Consider the following 21,662-nt stretch of genomic DNA (forward strand, 5'->3'; position numbering starts at 1 on the left):
TAGATTGTCTTTTATAAAGGTATCCACATTCAGCAGATAAAGAAGAGCACATAGTTACTAAGATTTTGCATAAACTAACATTTATTCTGATACCTATTTTGGTATATGCAGTACTTATCAGATAGATGAGCCATTGCATATGGCATGACAAAAGGGAAACAACAATTAGAATACCAGACTTATTTTCTAGATTTCCTAGATAGAAATTATATGAACTGGCTCTGTTCAAATTACATGGTAAGTCATAAACTATGTCTTACCATGAATGGACAGCATGCTAGTGCATGCTCTTGAATTGTTACCATTTCACCCTTTACTCCCTATAGCCAAGAGAAACCACAAACCTTGACTTATCATGATGTGTGAACCAACATTAATAGTTTCTACCAAATCAACCATGACTGGTAAGCCAAGGACAAACCTTGGATTATTATCATGGTTTGCAGAGAAACAAGTTGTGAGTGCTGATATACTCGTCATGGTAACTCCAGCCTGATGGTTTGTTTCTCTTGGCTCCAAGAAGGATGGAGCAATGCAGGAATCATTCATCAGCATGGATTTATTCCTTAACTGTGCTGTGTCAATATGGGCGGACACACACACACACACACACACAAATACACAGACACTGGCTTGGATCCAAAGATGTCTTGCACAAGTGGTCTTTTGCTTCTATAAGGTAGCCTAGTCAAATTCTACAAATTCCCTTGACCTGCTGCAGTCTCCCATGCCCCATCACATTGCAGTCCAAAGGGTCCAACAGCTGTCAGGAATGGCTTCTCAGAGAAAGGAAGCTGTAGTAGGGGAATGATGATGAACTGTCACAACCCCATGCCAACCTGGTGCATATTCATGTGTTCTTTTCAAGTAGGGCAGCCATCCATGCAATATGGTAGGCTGGTTATTATAGACTCCCCGAATTATATTCAACTGGCCTGCAACTAGACCTATTTTTTGAGTTTCAGGAACATCTACCGATCAGTCAAGTTTCTTAGGTATCCTGTTTTTCTTTCTGAAGCACCCCCACCGCCGCAACCAAAGAAAAGGCCTGCTGAAATCGATTCACTCTGAAAGGCACTAAAGTTGCACAGTTTAAGAAATATTTTGTAGACGTTAATCCATCAATTTGCAAATGTGGTAAATTAGTATTGACTAGGGTGAGTCGGACTATTACTGTTGTTTAGACCCATTGCTTATGTTTGTTTTAAAGGTATCTGATTGTTTAATATTGCATTGGCTTTGACTATCTAGAAAACAACACATGCAAACCTTGGCTGACAAAAGGAACCACGGACCAGTTTCACAAGTAGTGCTAAGCCATAGTTTACCTAAACCAAGGTTTATAAAACAACAAACCATGGCTTACAAGCTTAGTGTGTTTGTGATTAACAAACTATATTTAAGATGCTGGGTTGGGTTTGGATAATTGAATTAAACCATGGCTTGGGTTATGTGCAAACCAGGCCACTGTGTCACCATTTGCAAGTCTAAAGCAGCCCTTCTTTTTATGTCGACCACCCAGTGATCAACTTATACAACTACACTGTAAGTGTCAGAAACCCCACTGCTGTTACTATGGATTTCCAAGTCTTCACACTCAGCACATGCTTACAAGGCAGAAGTTGACAGAATGTATTACTAAGCCATTTAGGGGCATCTTCATGAATTCCTGTGCATCTTGTATGCCTTCTTCCTGCAACATCTGCAGCAAAACTTCTGCCAAGTGTATTACTCTGCTTTCCTTTGGTCCACAGCAGCAAGACCAAGTGGGTGGTCGTGTCATCTGAGCAGCCCAAGACCTCCATACACACTGCCCAGGCTTGTGTCCCAAAGAGCTCACTTTGGTGTTGCTAATGCAGCAAAAACAATACAGGTGGCAGCAGTTACTGGTTTCTGCAGCCACAGCAGGCACCAGTGGTTTGACTTCACTCCCAGAGGCACATGCCATTGTCACCTGAGACAGACAGATGCCAAAAACAGCTGCAACAACTACTTGCACATGAGCCTAATAATAATAATAATAATTTATTTGCACCCTGCCCATCTGGCTGAATTTCTCCAGACACTCTGGGCGGCTCCCAATCGAGTGTTAAAAACAATACAGCATTAAATATTAAAAACTTCCCTAAACATAGGATAGCTGCTTATTTCCTTGACATCTGATGGGAGGGCGTTCCACAGGGCAGGCGCCACTACTGAGAAGGACCTCTGTCTGGTTCCCTGTAACCTCACTTCTCGCAATGAGGGAACAGCCAGAAGCCACACCTGAATTTCCTAATTTATCACCTCATATTTATGATAAGTAAGGAAAACCATGTGTATTTGAAGAGGGATAGCTAATTGTGACCAGTAGTGGTAGGCACAAATGATGAACAAAGTGTCAAAATACCACATAGATGATTTATCAAAATTACACCTGAAGGACAGGCATTCAGGTGCACTTAGAGGAATGAAGTTACATACAGGAAAAAATGTATGTAACTAATGATCTGAAACCTGAGTATATTCAGCCTTGCTCTCTTTCCTATTACCTTTTAATATTAAAATAAAGCCCCTATGCTCCAACTTACATTTATACCATTAAGCTGACTAACATATGAATTATTCTAGCAGGTGGGCTTGTGTGGTTTTAAGAGCAATGCAACACAATCAACTGCATAATATCATATTTCCAGGACAGAAAAGGCCCAAGCAAGCCTAATTTTAACATTAAACTACTCAAGTTCCCATAGGGACCATTATTTCGTTTGACCCCAAGAATTAATTGAAGCCTTAAAACAAAATAGATTACCTATTTAATGCAGCTGAGTTGGACTTTAGCCTTTGTATGGCATGTCCGAATGCCAAGCCAATTAATCTGTGTTACCCTTATACTTTCTTCTTAAAATGAAGTGCCAAAAAAGGAAAACATACACCAAACAAACACTTCATGCAATCTTAAAAAATTAGACTGATAATCATTTTAAATCATACTAATTCTCCCTTTTGAAAGTGAAATGAAAAGACTGATAAATTGTTTTCCTTTGGTAAAGGGCCAAACATATGGTTTCCTTACTTTGAATCAAGCACACCTGGCCAAATAAATCACACCAATACTGAAAACCAAATTTATTTCACAATTTCATATACGATGCACATTCTGGGTAGACAATGCAAGAACGACCATGATACCAATAAGTAGAAGAGAGAACTAAACTGTCAAACTTTAAACCTGAAGGCTAAAAATGTCAATCTACAGTAAAAGTAGCAACATTTTTAAAGTAGGAACCAGCTGGCCAGACCAGTGAGACAAAAGCCACTGGGCATATTCCTTGAAATTCATGGAAAACAGATGGTGCAAGTGACTTAATATTAACAAGTTAGCACTAAATTGTTAATAATAGGTCTAACTGGAGTTATTGTTCTTTGAAAGCACCAAACACATTGTAATCGAAGAGTTAAACAGACCCACTATTTGAACTTTTATTTTTGCATGAAACCTTAGTTCAAATAAAATACAACACCCATGAGCATTTATCTTCTCAAGCTTAGAATTGTCCAAAGCTTTCTACAGGGAGTTAGTTCAACTACCTTACTGTGTAGTGAGCAAGGAAGAAGAAGAAGAGATTTGTGGGGCCATGTGCAAGCCTAGCTTCAGTCCTTTTCAATAATTATGGTAAGTGGAAGTACGAATAATTTGTTTGTCCCTTTCCCAGTTTGTTTAGAAGAAGTCGGTTCAGGGAATCTAGTCAATGTACAATGGCAGCTACCTAGAACATTAAATCTCAAGTCCTGAAGATCACACCTGACTAAGAATAACCTTGCTATATTAAAATATATAGTTCTTTAGGTTCTTTGTCACAAGAAAATAAAATGAATGTCCAACTTGCATAATATAAACCCTTTTCAGACATTCAGCTGAATGTAGGTTGTGGGCACTATGGGATCATGGTCACAAGCAGTTTGCTGACTAAACACACACATTTGCAGATATAAACAGAGCCATATGGTAGCCAGAAGATTATGATGGTTTTATATCAACTGGTTGCCCATCTGTGTGCTAATCCTGACAAACTCCTTACTAGTCTAGGTCAGGACCAAGCGAAAGACTGCTTTAAGCCCATAGGAACTTACCAAGCCCTTCAATCAGCTTTGGGTGCCCTGTTTCAATGGGCTGTAGACTGGAAGAAAGGTCTTGGGCAAGGAGCAAACTATTAAATGCAAGCTCGCTCTCCCGAGGCGATTGGCCCAAAGCAGGCCACATGGGGAGGAAGAAATGCCCCCTCACCCTCCAAAGAAAGCCACATTCCTTCCTCCTTGGGGTGGAGAAAACCCACTCACAAATGAAAGTAAGGTGTGACCTTTTCAGTGGTGGTAGTGGTATTGGGACAATTCTGGAGATTCCCTCTTGGGAAGATCCAGCAGGCCCTCTTTTTTTAATCACTTCTAGATATGATCTTAAGATTATTTTATTTCAACAGGCATTCAGAGTTTGAAATTTGTCTTGCCTGATTCATCTGCTACTGCTTTTTTAGTCTGAGTTTTACGTATTGATCTTTTGTTGCTTTAAATTGGTTTTATTGACTGTACAGCACTTTGGATACACAAATATAGGAAAGTGGTTTATACATAATCTAAAAAAAACCAAAACAGTGCAGACATCTAGGCTTCTCTCTGTCTATTCAAGGAGCCTGGTACCTCCCCCCCCCCAAAAAAAAACCTTCTGTGGAAGACATTACACACATACATTTGTACACATGTATGGGTCTAGTTGCCCATGTGAATGTACATTTATAGGTCATCGGGGATGAGGTCTGTTTCCATAATCCTCGTCTATGAACTTTGAAAGTATGAAGAGGGAATAATACATTCCCTAAACTTTAAAAAAATTAATTTAACAGAAAAACAGAAATTTGTACCGTGGGCAGAACAATAAGGTCTCAGTGTCTCATATATAATGGCCAATATAAATAATCTTGAATGAAACTGCAGGAATCGAATGGGGAGTTACAAATAATCTAATCACCTTGATGGTGAAAATGCTGAATTTTCTTTTCAAATGTTTGCTTTGTACTCACCCATCATGTTATATAAACTTTGTGGTGCAAACTGCCTTGGCATTTTCTGTATTGCTTCTTTGTAAACTGTAAGGGCATCCTGGGGGGACGAAGAGAGAAAGAAAAAAAAATGTTCTTATTAGAGAATTCAGAAGCAATTTCTACATGCAAATTTAATACAAGAAAGATGCAATTGTCTTCATTAATCATGAAGAGGGTCGCATTTCCCACTTATAAAAAAGTCAACAAAAAAGATGAGTCTCTTCAACGCAATGCAGAATAATTTTCATCATTTCCCATCTAATTTGAAGAAGGGGAAATGGAATATTTAATAACTTCCAAAGGCTCATTAGCTTACATTTAAAATTCAGTAGAATTACACAATATACAAATTAGGATTTAACTACAGACAAGTATTTTTATTATCATGTGATTCAAATGCTCACAATGATAGCTCTCAATCTACTATAAACACAAATCACTATTACAATCTGTATTGTTTCATACAAAAGGCTGGAAGAATATGAAGGACAACTGATTTATGCAGAATGCATAAAATACAAGCAGCTTTGCATTGAGGCTTATTCAGCTGGGCTACCTTAGCCCAAGCATAAACATACAAAAACCACAGGACAAGGGTCAAAGCTCACTAGGGAGCTTAGAGATAGAGAAACTCCTTTGCATGCAGAAAGCCCCCAGTTCCTGGCATCTCCACATGGGGCTTGAAAAGACTCCTGTCTAAAACCCTGGAGAACTGCTGTCAGTCAGTGCAAAGAGTATTGAAGCAGATGCAGGACCTGCCTGCTCATAAGGCTCAATGAGGCAGTCACCTCAAGTAGCAGGCTGGGGACAACTGGGAGGTGCCATTTGCTGCCTCCTGCACTTGTCACCCTCTGCCACCTCCTTCACCACCACTCCTCCTGCCTGCTCCTCTCTGGCCTCCTTTATTCTCCCCCGCTGCATTTAGCATGCCAGGGCTTCCCTGGGCCACCTCCAGTAACACCAGGCAGTGGTGGAGGTGGAGAGATGGAGCAGGTGTGTGTGCATTTTCTAGCCCTGGTTGGATGGACCCATGAGTATAAGGGTATAAAGCAGCTTCCTATGTTCCAATGGTTGTTCACAGTTTATTTATTGAAATTGCTTGAAATTTATGTTCCTTCTCACAGAATGACACCCTCCCATACCCTTTGCAGATCTCTAGAAGTATCATGCTGGGTTCAAAGCCATGTTGTCACAAATAAAAATTCTGCCTTCCCTGTGCTGCCTCGCGAAAGGCTCCAAACCTTCAGGAAATGCAAAGGTGGAACACTGCTAAGCACAGCTCTGGCCTCAACCAATTGGTTTTAAGCAACTATTATAATGAAGCTTGTGAAGGTATCTAACATGGTTGTGGAAGAAAAAGCTCTCACCTCATACTGTCCTTGTTCATGGTAGAGTTTCCCCAAATTATAAAGGCAGCTAGTAACCGAGCTCTTGTGAGCATGTGGATCTTTTAAATTTTCATCAGGAATTTCTGAACACTTCAGGAATGTCTTCCTGGCTTCGTCAGCCTTGCCTTGGTTCATTAAGATGATACCAGTATTTAAATAGGCAGCTGTGTGAGAGAAAAACAAAAAGATATCACACGTTCATATGAGATCCCACTATAGCCAGGCTTGCTTAAAACCATCAAAGCCATGAGGACTACAGTTGCTAGTACTTTTTTTGTAAAACTAGACCGATCTTTACAATCTCCAACATGGTCCAATTCTTTATTGTCAAAACAGTATGTTATAAAGGATGGGTGATGAACCTGCAGCCCTCCAGATGTTGCTGAACTTGTACCATCATGACTGGCAATGGTCACGTTATAGATTTAATGACTCTTGCCACAACCCACTCCCCTAGAGATTATGTACGATAAAATGCCACATTCTACTACTGCAACAAGAAAAACATTTGAGCCCCAACAAGGTAGGTATGCGAGTCTGAAGAACAAACAAAGCTTCTGTCATAAAATTCAACAGGAATGGTAGCTATTCTCCAAATAAATAAGGAAGGCTGGTAATGAGCAACCTTTGCACGTAGGGGGGCTTAGGAGGTATTATGAAAAATACCTATTCTGCAAGCAGAATCTCTCCCTTGCACACAATTAATTCTTTACAGATAAAATGTATTTTTCAGCGCTCTTTTCCAAAAGTGGTATTTACACCACAGCACGAGAGAAAAGCCATCTTTTAAAAACAAATGAACATGCAGCTTTACTTACAGGCTAAAGTAGGTCTGCTTCCAATGGCCAATTTATAGTAATGTAGTGCTTCTGAAAGCCTGCTGTTCTCCTGTAGCAACAACCCTCTGTATTTAAAAGAAAAATGGAGGGGGGAAAGATAATTGTATAGAGAGTGAGAATTTAATTATAAAAAATAAAGTAACAAGAGTCAAATTTATTGGTCTATATACTGGCAATGTACTGTAAAAGAAAAACGTTTAACCACAAGCAAGGAAGAAACTAAAAAGAGGTGAATTTCTAAGTACAAAAGCTGAAGCAGTTCACTAAAACATTTATATTTATATATGCAGAAAAAGGCTGTTTAAGGCAAGCACTTTTATAGCTGTTTATGTTATTTAGGATAATTTGTTCTGTTTAGCTCTCTTGATTAAAGAATCTGAATGCTAAGAAAATGGGATTTTATAAATATGCATTTTTGTAACCTCCAAAGCCTTGATGCAAAACCTCAAGATTTTTTTAAAAATGGTAACGCCATTTGTTGTGATGCAAATGATAGCCTATGTTTGCATGGGACTGGTCCTCCGCATGGTTGAATACTGTTATGAATAGTCAATAGCAATGTCTGCACACATCCTAGTAGTGTGTTTTTGGTTGGAAATGATTGAAGCTTTTGAAAACTGAATTATTTGTTCTTTCAAGAAAAAATGGTATCAAACCCAGGGCTTTGTATTAAATACAACAAAACATCTGTTGAATGCTTTCAGGAAGTGGCTGTGTGGTACATCCAAATAACACAGAAAAGTTTGAGAGGGATGTCTTCTTAAACAGCACGTATCTTTCAGAGAAAATGCATGCAGTCCACAAAGAGCAATCTTCTTGCTACAGAAACTGAACCCCACAAATTTTTGGTTCAGCTCCCACTTAAAATAAATTTCAGTGTTTGGAATTTCCATCAATGGCATATTAAATCTAGAGGAGAATACTACAAAAGAACAAAAAGACAGCTGCACAGTCTGGTAGCGTTCCTGCTGAAATGTTTTGAGAAATGTTTCTTTGCAAAGGAAATGTTTGGCTGCTGAAAACAAAGTTGAATACTGTGATGGTGGTACCAGTGATGGACAGAACATAGTGTCAATCTCCTGGATACTCTCAACCAATCATGGCTGGGAAGCATGGGAAACATTCAATCAAGAAGGAGAGAGGTTGGAAAAGGTTGGATTTGTAAGTATAACTGCAAGATAGGGCCTTGCTAGTGATTTGTTTAGTAGATTTAACCTGATAAATTCCTCAGGTAGAGGGAAAGATAATAGAAAATGGCTAGAGTTGTTTCACAGACAGGGTAAAGCAGATTGCTACCTAGAATGGCTATCTACTATTAGTTCAGAAAGTAGCCTGACTGTCTCTCCATCTGTTCTCCATAGGTTCGGCTGCCTCTTGAGATATCATCACCAAACCTAGCACGAGGGTTCCCAAGCTGGGAGCAGTGGTCACTGTCAATATTTGGATGCCAGTCATCATTTTGTACCAATATGGCAGACCAAAATGTCACTTGGCATGACTTTCCCCATTTTTTTGGGGGGGGTATATGTTCAGCTGCCCCTCAATATATCAACAATCAGCCAATCAGAATCACACATACTTCATATAGGTATTGTTTTTTTTCTGAATCTGTGTGCTGTAGATAATTTTATCCCTAGCCCACAACTCTTGGCGGGGGTGGGGGGCAAGGGGGAGAGGGTGGAAGGCAGGCAGGAAATAATTTTATTTCATTTTTTGAACATATGGCATAGGACAGGAAAATTATTCTCCACAGTTTTCTGAGTTGAGTAGATAAGGGGGAAAAGTTTTCTTTTTAGTAAAGCCCCCCTTTTTAAATAATGTTATACTAAAATTACTTTGATACATTCCAACAAAACTTGTAGAGTGTTACATGCTTATATCAGTCACATATAAGAAAAAAAGATTGCGTGAGGACACTATTGAATAACTGAATCATGGAATACCAAAGGCTTCATCTCTCCATGGCATGGCCTCTCTATAAGCATGGCAGAAGGTCTTACATTAATGCCAACTTCTATTTACATAGATTTTTGGGGACCATACATTAACAAATTGATTGTGTTGCGTAGATGCTTGGAAGGAGTCAGATTCTGCACTTTCCCTTGCCATCCTCTCAGGGATGGTCTACTGGAATCTTTGCAATGGAAGGCAACATCTGAACAGTTTTCCATTTACAACAGGTTAGACATGGAAGAGCATACAGTAACAGCATGATACAAGCTAGTGCGGTGTTCATGTGTTGCACTAGGATCTCAGAGACCAGAGTTCAAATCCCCACTCAGAAATAAAGTGACATAGGGGTAATTGATATAATTTTATTTTAGTGAATGATACATGCTGCCTGCAATCTTCTCTTACGTGGAGTAAGTTACATGGAGCCTATTCATTTCATTGAACAGAGAAACAAGCCACAGAGTGGTTGGCTTAATATTACAACAGTTCACTCACGAGTTGGCAGTTTTTCTTTTTATTATTTTATAGGATTGAGAGAGCACTGCTGAACAAAGATCTAAGTTTGTGTACACCACTGAGGATGGATGACTTGTAGCCAGTGGCTAAACAGTTAAATATAGTAACTCAAATAATAATAGATCCCAAGTTCAGGCCTGCTGCCCACAGCTGTTGTACTTTTTCCTCTCTCTCCTGGCGATAAGTCACTAGAATGATACTGTGCTAAGCCACAATGAAAGACAGAGACAAGAATAAAGCTCAAAAACTTTTTCTGGATAAAGATAGAAAATTGGATAACTATAGCAAAATTATATGATTGCATAGGATGCAAAATTGTAGTGATTATATTTGAAGAAGATGCAAGATATACAACTGGGAAAACTCCCTGAGAAAATGCAATACTTTCTCAGAGAGAAAATGAAGAAGAAAATCAGGTTTTTGCAACTATCTGAATAAAGACAGGATAGTTATCAAAGACCTGGAAAGATACTGGCCTGTGGTCGATATATATGTGTTATATATTACATTCACAAACACCTGCATGCATGTTCCACAAAAATTATGCCTAAATCATGAAATTTCCCCCCATCTTCTAAAATACATGAAGTCCACAGAAGGACGACAAAGCATTTATAGACCAAGCTATGCTCTAGAAACGCTCCCAAACCCACTATTACTTCTTTGGCCTGTTCTTTTCTGTCCGTGCTGATGCCCAAATATTGGGCGCTATCCCAGAGAATTGGCATTCCTCCTTTGGTCTCTCAAAGTAAAACTGCACACCACTTTTCTTCCCTATTGTGCCACGCTGAAATAGTATGGGTAGGGGTGAAGGGATGTCTATCTGTAACTTTTCTCGTTACAGAAACAGTGACATAACATCGTCGTGCAAAGGCTGTTGCACCACACTTGCAAGGAGCAAGATGCAATGCTGCAGGGAGATCCTGGTTTTTCTTTATTTTTTAAGAGAGACCTGAATATACCATCATTTGCAGATTGCAAACTGAGGTTGACTCTTAACAAGAAACAGAAGCTTTCAATCTCATCTTGCAGTATGAAAAGGAGAGGGGAAGCCACAAGATTCATGCAAGAACAACAAACGGTTGTCTGTTATTATGTCTGAACCATGCCATTGTAGTGGCCTTCTCTTCATCCATAACAATCACAAAGTTTGAGACAAAGCAGTGATGGGCATACTGAAAGGTAGATGTAGAACAACGCTTCAGTCACAACAACACGTCACAACTTTGGGATACTAAAGCAAGCACAAAGGTTGAATTAATTTTCTAGTTGCTCTCTGCTTTGCCTATACAGTTACTCTTTGATATATTCACTCCATAATCCCCTTGTTTTGGAAAGTCTCTATTGTTATGAACTTTAGATTAGATGCTTGCACATACTGAAACAATTAACTATTGTTTTTGTAGTGCTCCGTATATAGCATCACTTTTGTATTATGTTTATGCCACTTGGATATTCTGCTCTCTTCATTAGAGGACCTCAGAACTAATTTTCTGCTTTTATTAGCAGCTTTAATATTGGCATCCACTGAGGCAATACAGATTTATTTTTCCCTTCTGTTTCAGAATACAGACTGTTTTACAGCTGTTTTACTAGCTATTTAAAATTCATATAGATGCAAAATGAAGAGCAGATGCAAGAGTGAATATTGAATTCTGGTAAATAATTAGCCTTACTTAATACTGTTTATAAACTTTGGTGGAACATAGTCTTGTACATGACCTAGAGATTCTTCATCAGGCAAAAATAAGGAAATAAAAATCTTTTTCCAAAAGTGAAATTGCCTCTGGATGGGTGTTTGATACCCTATCCCTTTTGCTGTAGTGTCCAAAAGAAATTGTTGAGTGGGTTTCTGCAGTTTTATTTCCACATTTAAAAGGAAAATATTTAACGAAGACACATATATTATACACACACAAAGGAAGAGAGAAGAATCATAAAATTTTACAATTGGAAGCAACTTTGGAAGTAATCTTAGAACCACATTGTTAAATTAGGAAATACAATACAGGATACATTTGCAGCATTTTACTCTGTCAGATGGCTATCTAGCTGCCAGCAAAGAAGAGTCATCACTTTTTGACATTTTCTGTTCCATCGTCCAACAGTTTTCACCCTTAAGAAGGTTCTCCTAATGTTAGGTAACTTCGTAAGGGTAAAAACTGTTTGACGATGGTACAGAAAATGTCTTTGAGATACTGGAAGACAGGCATCAAATCTCTCCTTAATCTACTATAGCCAGTTCTTTCAACCATTTGTCACAGAACTTGGTTTCCAGACCCCTCACAGTCCTGGCTGAGCCTCTGGATCCACTCTACTGTATCAATGTCCTTCTTAAACTGTAATTCCAGAAACTGGCAACTTTGTGAAAGCAAACAAGTACAGTCGTACCTCGGTTCTCAAATGCCCTGGAACTCGTAAGTTTCAGCTCCCTGACGATCAAAAACCAGAAGTGAGTGTTCCGGTTTATGAACGTTCTTTTGGAAGCCGAACATACAACGGGGCTTCAGCGGCTTCTGATTGGCTGCAGGATGCTCCTGCAGCCAATCAGAAGCCATGCTTTGGAAGTTGAACAGACTTCCGGTACGGATTCTGTTTGACTTCCAAGGTATGACTGTAGCAGCGTTTATGGGGCAGGAAATAATGTCTAACAACAACAGCAGCAGCAACAACAATTTTATATGCCGCCCATCTGTCTGGTTTGTCCCAGCCACTCTGGTTGGCTTCCAACAAATTAAAACACCAAGCACAGTAAAATGAAACCTCCAGTTTAAAAGTGAAGAAACTCTGCTAGATATTTTTGCGAAGTATCTTGAACCAAAAACATGTGTTTCTCCAAACTCATTTATTTATTGATAACTGATATTTTGGAACTAGTGTAGCTTTCTAATAGATTTTTAAAAAAGATTTCCCCCACAAAACAGCTGAAATGTTCAGTCAGTTACCTAATAATCAATATAAAATGCTTGTAGAACCCGCTGCAAAAGTTCACCCTTGAGAAACAATTCCCACCCACACAAATTGTCTTAGATTGAAAAAACAACAACATTTTGCTTTGGGCTCTTATGTCAAAGTTAAATAAGGAAGCAGGAGACTGAAAACATATCTACATTGCTAACAATTCAACATACTAAAAAATAATGTTTCAGAGAAAATTATTTTGCATCTCTCTAGTTTGTACATTCTATCCTTAAATATACTTTAAAGGCATGGCACATCAACGATAATAAGGATTAATTTCAAGTCAACTGTCAAGACATGATGAGTCTAAGTAAGGTAGAATTAGTGCTAGGCACAGACTTTTTGCAACATACAGATTTCCTACAGTTAACTTTTTTAAACTTGTAAAAAGACAAAAGATATAATTATTAGATGGTTAAAATAATTTATTCTGATGTTTCCCAGGCAGTTTCTACTCCCTACCATCCTCTGCTTTTGAACTTTACACACTATAACCAGCCTTGAAAAGTCTCACATTGGCATAATTCAGACATTATGCTATAATAAGGCATGCCTAATGTCCTTCTTTTCTCACATCTTATCATCTCCTCTCCTTCTGCAAAGCTGGGAGGAGTTGCTCAGAAGCTTCTGCCTTTGATGAACCATAACTCACCATAATGTCTGAATTCATTGATTGTGATTAACTGTGGTTGTTTTAAGCCAGTCAGTGTTGGAAACCAAGCTTTGAAGTTGTCCTGTTTGAAATTAACTAAAGTTAACGCTAGTTTATGTTATCCACAGTTTGTTGATTCAGATGACATGACAAAGTGTAGTAAACCAAAAGTAGAAGCTTCCAAAATCTTCCTTCTGGATTTAGGATGCTGCCCAAGCTTAGCTAATAGGTCAAGTTTAGGCATATACTATATGCTGTATCTGCATGATATGATAATATGCTAAACTTTTCATTTTAAAATGATGCAAATGTGTTAGGCTGATGTAGCTGAACTGATAGCAAGGCTTCATTCAGTGGAATGGAAATATAAGCAATTTTTGGCACTCACCCCTCCCCCTGAATCCCTGCCAAATTTGTTCCAGATGACTGGGGATCCCCACATAAAAAATTTAGGGGAGCAGAGACTCAGAGTAAAACTGCTGAAAATTGCTTCCTTCCTCATTTCACTGAAGGAAGCCTTACCATCAGCTGAGAAAAACCAGTTGATCCTAAATCTCTATTCATGTAGAGATACTTCCTCATGGAAATAATTTTGTCTGTGTGTCACATTGATAAAATATCACTTTTAATTAGGGGTGCATTGAATATTCATGATTTTTGCTTGCAATAGCAAGCATAACAGCAAACCATTTGGCTCTTTAATTTAGAATAGTGATAAGCAACAGCCAAGAACCAAGGGTAGAGCAGGCTGGTTGACATTTTGGCTGTGAAACAATGTGCACTAATCACAGACAAAACCCTATCCTTGTGTACTTGTTTTTGCATATGAATGCCACAAGCATGCATTATTACTCTGCACTGCAAGAATATACTTATCCATAAATAGGGAAGATTTTGTATCTACCTATATTAAATATGATTTTAAAGAACCAGTTAATGCTATGACAAGTGATAAAATGATTTACTGCTGACATCTCCTTTCTTAAAGCCATCTTGGTTGGGACTTTTTGAACTCTTTCATAAAATTCTCTGAAAGCTCAAAAGGACCACTCTGAGTGCTTTCTTGACAGCCATTTATTCTCTCCAACCTTCCCTACACTTGCCTTCATTACTCTAGCCAAGTTCAAGCATTTGCCTGAACCATACCTATGTTGAAATGTGGGGATGGGGCATGGACCATGGACAAAGCCCTGCTCCTAGCAATCCCATGTCCATCAGGCTGGTGAGTTCAGGCTCCAGCCTTCTGCTTTGAACAGGGAAGACGTGCAACACATTTTTACTTGTATTCACTTAAACCCGAGTAGAACCCTCTTAGCAATCGGGGACACTAATCAAGCAACGTCACCCATCATCCAAGGTGTTCCACTCCCATTCAAGAGAACAATAACCACCACCCCTACGTATGTTGCCCACTCAACAGCAGAAGCTCAAAGGGAATTCAAACAGGGGTGTTTGGGTGGGGCTTGCATGAGTGCCACACCCTCATCATCACATTTAAACACTGCATGTTCGGGAAAATATCAGAACATGGATGCTTTCAGCAAACTTACCAAGCAAGATGGGTAAGGAGGTAAACCCTCTGCAAGGAAAGCTCTCTCACTGTTGGCCTCTCCTCCATCCCTTTCTAAGGGCCCAGAACCCCTGGCGATCTATAGCCCTACACCCTGTTGTTATGGTTTTATGACCTAAGAGAGACCCAAGAAACAGCTTCCTCCTTCTGGCTGCTGCTGCTGCTGCTGATAGAATATGAGGGCAGAGGTAGTCTGGAAGAAGGCTGAGTGTATTTACAGACCAAGCCAAAATTAAAAGGCATTTTTGGTTCGCCTCGTAAAAAGACCATTGTTTTCAACCTGGGGGAGGGTCACTTCAAAATCCATTCAGTTCAGAAAATTGGCAACAACACTATATGAGCATGGTCAGTGGTAGTTAAGGCTGGCAGGAGGGTCAGAAGGGGGTGGGAATCATGCTTTGAAGGAACAGGGGTGGGGGAGATAATATATGTTCCTATGCCTGCCCCCAACCCCTTAACTATGGTTAAAGATTGGTTGTGTTTTGTTTGCACTGGTGATGAATTTGCTGCGGCTTACTTTGTATCCTGCGCAACACAATATGGGTATCATTATTTTTCCTCTTTCATCCACTTTTCTTTCTATAAAAGTAGTATTAAACCTAAGTACTATATATTCCAAATTTGCAAAAGCCTCTGGAGGTAGATAAGCCAATAATTATAATCCAAAGCTAACAGGCTGGCTCAGACTGTTTTCAAATCAAAGGGTCAATTTTGTGACAGATCCTCATGGCTAGATATCTGTAAAAAAAATATGATTGGTTTGCAGCATGCTATAACCATGCACTTTCGAGTTTCCAGTTCAGAATACACAGTTTGTAGGGAAATAAATGGTGCGTATACAAATTTAGAAAATTGAGGCACGGCTACTTGCCAGAGCATTCCAAACTGAGAAGCCTATCACCTTCAGGATAGCATTAGGGTGGCCAATTTGCACAAGTTACATGACTATGCAGGGAAGCACTGCACACACAGCAGGAAGTTTACTGAAACTTTTTCCTGTACCCACTCACAGGGCTACACTTGAAAATTGTATTTCGTTTCAAAATTGCCTTGCCCATTCATTGTGTGCAAGCTGCTGTAGTAGAAAATTCAAGGATACCTTTGGCTGCACATTGCTCACTAAGATGGAAGGCAAGTCAGACACAACAGAATTTAGAATCTTAATTTCATGAAGTGTGTCCACAATTTTCCCTGAAGATTTAGTTTGTGTAGTTCCTGATAAACATAAGCACTGAAGTTACATATATTAGCAAGACAGGTTTCCTTTTTCCTGTGGCAGCTTGCCAGCTAACTATTGCCCATGGCAATTCTACTATTGTTTTCATAAACCACAGGTTTCTGTTGCACCTTTGGAAACAGCCAGTTGCCCCAGGACACAAATGAAGACAGAGTGAGACCGAGAGCTGGTGTTATTAAAAACGAATCCTTTAAAAACAATGGAAGCGTAATTTACACAAGGTAAATTGAAGAGCACATAAAACTTGGCTCAGGAATTCCAAAGAGCATCTTCAACAGCTGAAGATGCAAATACATTTTTAAAAATATTAAAAGTAAAAGGTCTTGCTGTGATATTAATAACTGGCCACAGGCACATCAGGGCTAAGAGAAGTTTGCTCCCACCTGTTGTGGAATGCTACATCTAGGAGCATTGTTGCGGCCAGCCCTGGAAGATGGGAGACAAGGTTGCTTGGCATACGCACATATGCCAGTACCCATGTTGGGGGGGGGAGGAGTTTAGTAGCCTTGGTTATACCCCTAAGGGACTCTCTGGGCCATTGTTCACATCTCCCTGACCCCCTTCTGTTTTAATATAGGTCTACCAGTTGTTTCATGGGACGCGGGTGGCGCTGTGGGTTAAACCACAGAGCCTAGGACTTGCTGATCAGAAGGTTCGAATCCCCATGACGGGGTGAGCTCCCATTGCTCGGTCCCTGCTCCTGCCAACCTAGCAGTTCGAAAGTACGTCAAAGTGCAAGTAGATAAATAGGTACCGCTCCGGCGGGAAGGTAAACAGCGTTTCTGTACACTGCTCTGGTTCGCCAGAAGTGGCTTAGTCATGCTGGCCACATGACCTGTAAGCTGGCTCCCTCGGCCAATAAAGCGAGATGAGTGCCGCAACCCCAGAGTCGGCCACGACTAGACCTAATGGTCAGGGGTCCCTTTACCCTTTATCTTTACCAGTTGTTTCAGGGCTGTGTAGGAATTTCTTGCTTGCCTGCACATTTGGAACAGCAGAGTTTTTTCTTTCTTTCTTTGCCTACTGGATTCAGAGAAGATTGGTGTTTAGGAGTAGGTGCTGTTCAATAGGTTGATATGGTCAATATGATTTCATGGTGAAGCTGGCAGGGAAGTGTGGGAAAGGTTATGGTTAGCTAAGGTAACAGGTGAGCACACTGCAGCACTGTCTGTGCTATGAGGCCCTTGGTCTGGATACAGAGCATTCTTGAGGCTTATCTGTGCACCTGCTCAGAGTTTTGGGGCCTGGGAAAGGAAATGCCTTGTCCTGTCCCTTAGAATGGGCAAGATTTGGCTCACCAAAAGCTGAAGTTAAGATCGCTTTCCCCACTATTCTCATTTCCCCATGCATATGTAGTTTAAATAAAATGTGTTCATAGTTCAACCCATCACTTGTGTTTCACCTCTTAATTCCTGGATCCAGTCGCAAATATGCAGGATTCAGATATTGTAGAGAGCCACTTCTCTTCTGTCTTTTCAAAAAGAGATACTGAAGAGATAGGCATATCTTAATGGCACTTGCCAAGATAACAAATGAGGGGCACTGTCCTAAATCTCTGTAGAGGAGATTTATAAAAGTTAAATGACAAATTAAGCTGAAAATCATTGATTCCTACATAATTGGCATTTGGCAAAGAATTCGGGGTTTAGCCATCCTCTTACATCAGCCAAAGGACTTAAAGGTAGGTAGTAACTCACCATCTATAAATCTCTGGAAGTGTTGGTTGAAAACAAGGGTTCATTCAGTATAAGGCAAATTAGCTAATACTCTGAGAAATATGTACTAGGAATGAATTTGGGAAGGGGAAACAATTAAAAACACACTGAAATATGAATGTATCAGTTGACAGATAACAACTGATACAGCATGCCTGGGTTCAGTATAACCAAATTCCCAAAAAGTATTTTATTTAAAAGATTTATCTTCTGTCAATTAGCAAACAGCAGCAGGAACAACAACAACAATTCAGTGCAATTTATAACAATTTGATAATGGTCAGAATGCTAATGATCTTGTCACATCCTATATCCATATAAAGCACCATATAAACAATACCTTCAAAATGTAGCATTCATGACCAAATCAGTATATTCAAATGGGTTCATGCATCTGGAGGCTAGCATATGTACAGGCTTCTCAGTGAACATACATAGATGGAAACTAACAGACATTACATAGGAGTGAAATCATGATGACTGTTGTGGGCAGTAGATGGAAGTAGTGTTATCTTCGCTGGAAGATATGAAGACCACAACATGTGTGTGTATGTGTGTGTACGTGCATGCGCTGTATTTCTACACTGAATAAGTCAAATATTTATGCATTATTACAGTTCTTCTTGCAATTCTGCATATGCCTGGCTTCAGAAAAGAGAGAACGAACAATAGCTTCAATAAGCCTGCTTTTAGAAATGTTCATGTTTGATCTTATGCTTTTTATTTTCAAAACTTACTCTTCATTACACATTTCTTGATCTCAACAGCATATTAGAAAATGAGCTTCCAATTCCTAAACAGGTGTTGTTATGAAGATTAATTTATCAATTACACATTACCACCAAACATTTTTTTTTGTAAAGCAATGGTTGCTACGGAGAAAGGTATATTGTGAAGCTGTATTCTAATTTCATTTCACATTAATTCATATGTACCACAACAAAGAAGACAGGAAGGTGCCATATGGTACACAACTTAAGTGGCCTGACTAAGCAAGTGGTAACTTTTCGGACAGGCAAGGCAGACTAGGGGGCTGACTGTATCTAGCTAGTTAAGGCTGCAGTGATTCTAAATAATCCTAGCACCAACATATATAGCACTGCACACACCACACACATTGTTTACAAACTTTTACTCAGAATAGTCCTATTGAAATGAATGATCATGACTAAGTTAGGATCATTAATTTCAATGGGTCTTTTTGAATGAAAAGCAAGTTGAATACCACCCTTTGTATTTACCAAGAGCCTTCCTATCCAGAGGTACTCAAAGATGCCTTCAAAAAGTCTTCACATAACACAAACTGATTAAGGAGGGTGACAAGTTCTTTCAGGAATGAATTTCATCATATCGGTGTGACAAGGCAGAAAACTCTCCTTAACCTCAACAACTTCACTGTGCAGCATATAGAACGCAGAACAGGAGATTCCCAACAGATATCACACAGCAGGGATAAATGATGGAGGAATGCATTCCCAAAGGTTCTGTGAACCACTTTTAGTACAAATATATTTGTGGGAAACATGACTCTGATCCAGGCCATTTTGGGCTTTAAAGTTAAGCACTAGTGGGGTAAAATTGGGCTCGGGAGTACTATATAGGCAAGTATTTCAGATGAACTAAATATGGTATTGTATTCTCTCTGAATTCCACCACTGTTAGAAGGCTCACTACAAGAATACTGCATTAACCTTGAACTTCCAAGTCATTTTCTAAAGATAGCTCCATGCAGATTGCAACACAGTGGTCTAAACAGGAGATCCCCAGAACATCGAGGATGGGTGTCAAAGAGAAATGGCTATAATTGTTGATTCCCTAACTCAAGCTGACAGGCAAAGTTGTACTGCTTCAGGATTTTTGGGCATGCTGAGAAATACTAGTGAATGGTCTCTTTGTTGGGGAGGGGCTGGGACACAGGCAAGGGCCTATTCAGAGACACAGCAGCAGAACACCAGATCTTTAGGGAAATCAACTTCTGCTACTCACCGCAGAACAGAGTTGAAATACATGATGATCTGATAAATGTGGAGAACAGAAGGAACCCTGTTTATCTGAGTTTGAAGTATGATGAATGAAAGGGCAAGGGGGCAGAGGCAGAAAAAACAACAGCTAAATATCATCTCCATTTCCAGGAGCCAAATAAATGGCCTCATTCACAACCAGGTTTCGCAGATGAAAATAGCATAAGGAAAGCTATGCATACTTACAAATTATAAAGCATATCAGCCATGTTGCTGCGGTAGTACAAGGCATTCCTATAGGCGCTTTCAGCTTCAGAAATCTTGCTCTGACTCTTCAGAACATTTCCAAGGTTACCCCATGCTGCCAAGAGAAAAAAAGCAGTGTTCAGAGAGAGAGAGAATCCAATTATATAGAATGTAGTACCTGAAGATCAAGAAGGACCTCAGGGAGAAAAACCCACACAACTCTCTCTTTTCTTTTCTCCATCCTGGAGCAGCAGAAGAAAACATCCTCTCTTTTTATTATACTGCATTGTTTCTTCTATTAGCAACAACAATATGCATGCTCTACAGTTTAATCCCCAGAGTGCATATATATTGGAAAAAAGTCATCTGTTGGTAGGATCAGGAGCAACACTGGAATGCTGAAAGTTGAGAGGAAACAAACAAGTGAGGCACAGCAATTGAATCATGCAGCCTGCACAGGCCTCAGATAACAAAAGAGGAAATTCCCCTTGAGATAGCACACTTCAAGAGCATCAGCTTTGTAGCATGGGCACTTTTATACTGTTTTATTTATAAATGACTTCTATTCAGAAAAACTCACCTTCAGAGGCAGGACATAAACAATCAGGATTTCAATGGGACATAAAAGCAATTACCGTATCATAGGTATGCTTGAAATCAATAGACAAGTAGATGGATCAGGGAGCATTACCATGTACACTGAAGTACACTGGTATGCAAGAATAGACAAATGAAACATAGATTTGTGAACAAGTGAGTAGATGTCCCTACAACATTTGTGTTATGGTGTTAAACGGGAAAGTTCAAGCTATCGGATCTGGGCAACAGAAAACAAGAACATTATTGATTCTGCCCAAGTCGCTAGGAAATAAAGAAATAGAAGATGGAGGGAGGGGAATTATAGGGATATCCATGGCTTGGTCAAAACCAAGGGATTCTCCTTTGCAGAATGCAATATTCTCTGCATCATTTTCCTATATATTTTTAGACTGACTCTCAACATTCTGTGTAGCTTCATATACTGTAGTTCAGCTCCAACATTTATATCTTCCAAATCAGGCAGGTGCATCAATGTCTTAAGAGCACTAGGCTAGTAACTGGCTGGCAGAGGCAGTATTAAATAATGGACAATAGATACACTCACATGTATCACAAACATAATAATAAATAAATAAATAAATAAATAAATAAATAAATAAATAAATAAATAATTTATACCCCGCCCTCCCTGGCCAGGGCCAGGCTCAGGGTGGCTACAACCAAATATAAATTACAATAAAATGTAATGGGGGGGGGACAGTAAATTAAAATACGACTTAAAATACAGTTTAAAATGCAGTCTCATTTTAGTAGTAGCCCATAAATCAAGACCATAAAGGGAGGAAACACCAGGTATTCACCCAAGCCAGCTATCCATGCTGGTCCTACATGGGAAAATTTATATAGCAAATCCCATATAAGGGGTCAGAGCGAGTCCAAGCCGAAGGCCAAGCAGACCAGCTCCATCTTGCAGGTCCTGTGGAAAGATGTCAAATCCCGCAGGGCC

General features: G+C 39.5%; 1 protein-coding gene across 1 annotated transcript in view; it reads right to left on the minus strand.

The window, feature by feature from the left end:
- The window catches only part of TMTC2 (transmembrane O-mannosyltransferase targeting cadherins 2), a 189,583-nt gene that overhangs the window by 43,595 nt on the left and 124,326 nt on the right, over window positions 1–21,662 (minus strand). Inside the window, exons 4-7 of the mRNA XM_081211238.1 lie at window positions 20,117–20,231; window positions 7,285–7,370; window positions 6,446–6,630; window positions 5,058–5,136 (exon numbers count right to left, since the gene is read on the minus strand). Coding sequence (XP_081067364.1) covers window positions 5,058–5,136; window positions 6,446–6,630; window positions 7,285–7,370; window positions 20,117–20,231 — 465 coding nt within the window. The remainder of the gene's footprint in view (window positions 1–5,057; window positions 5,137–6,445; window positions 6,631–7,284; window positions 7,371–20,116; window positions 20,232–21,662) is intronic.

This window comes from Podarcis bocagei (assembly GCF_964188305.1).
Source record: "Podarcis bocagei genome assembly, chromosome: 10".
Lineage (NCBI taxonomy): Eukaryota > Metazoa > Chordata > Lepidosauria > Squamata > Lacertidae > Podarcis > Podarcis bocagei.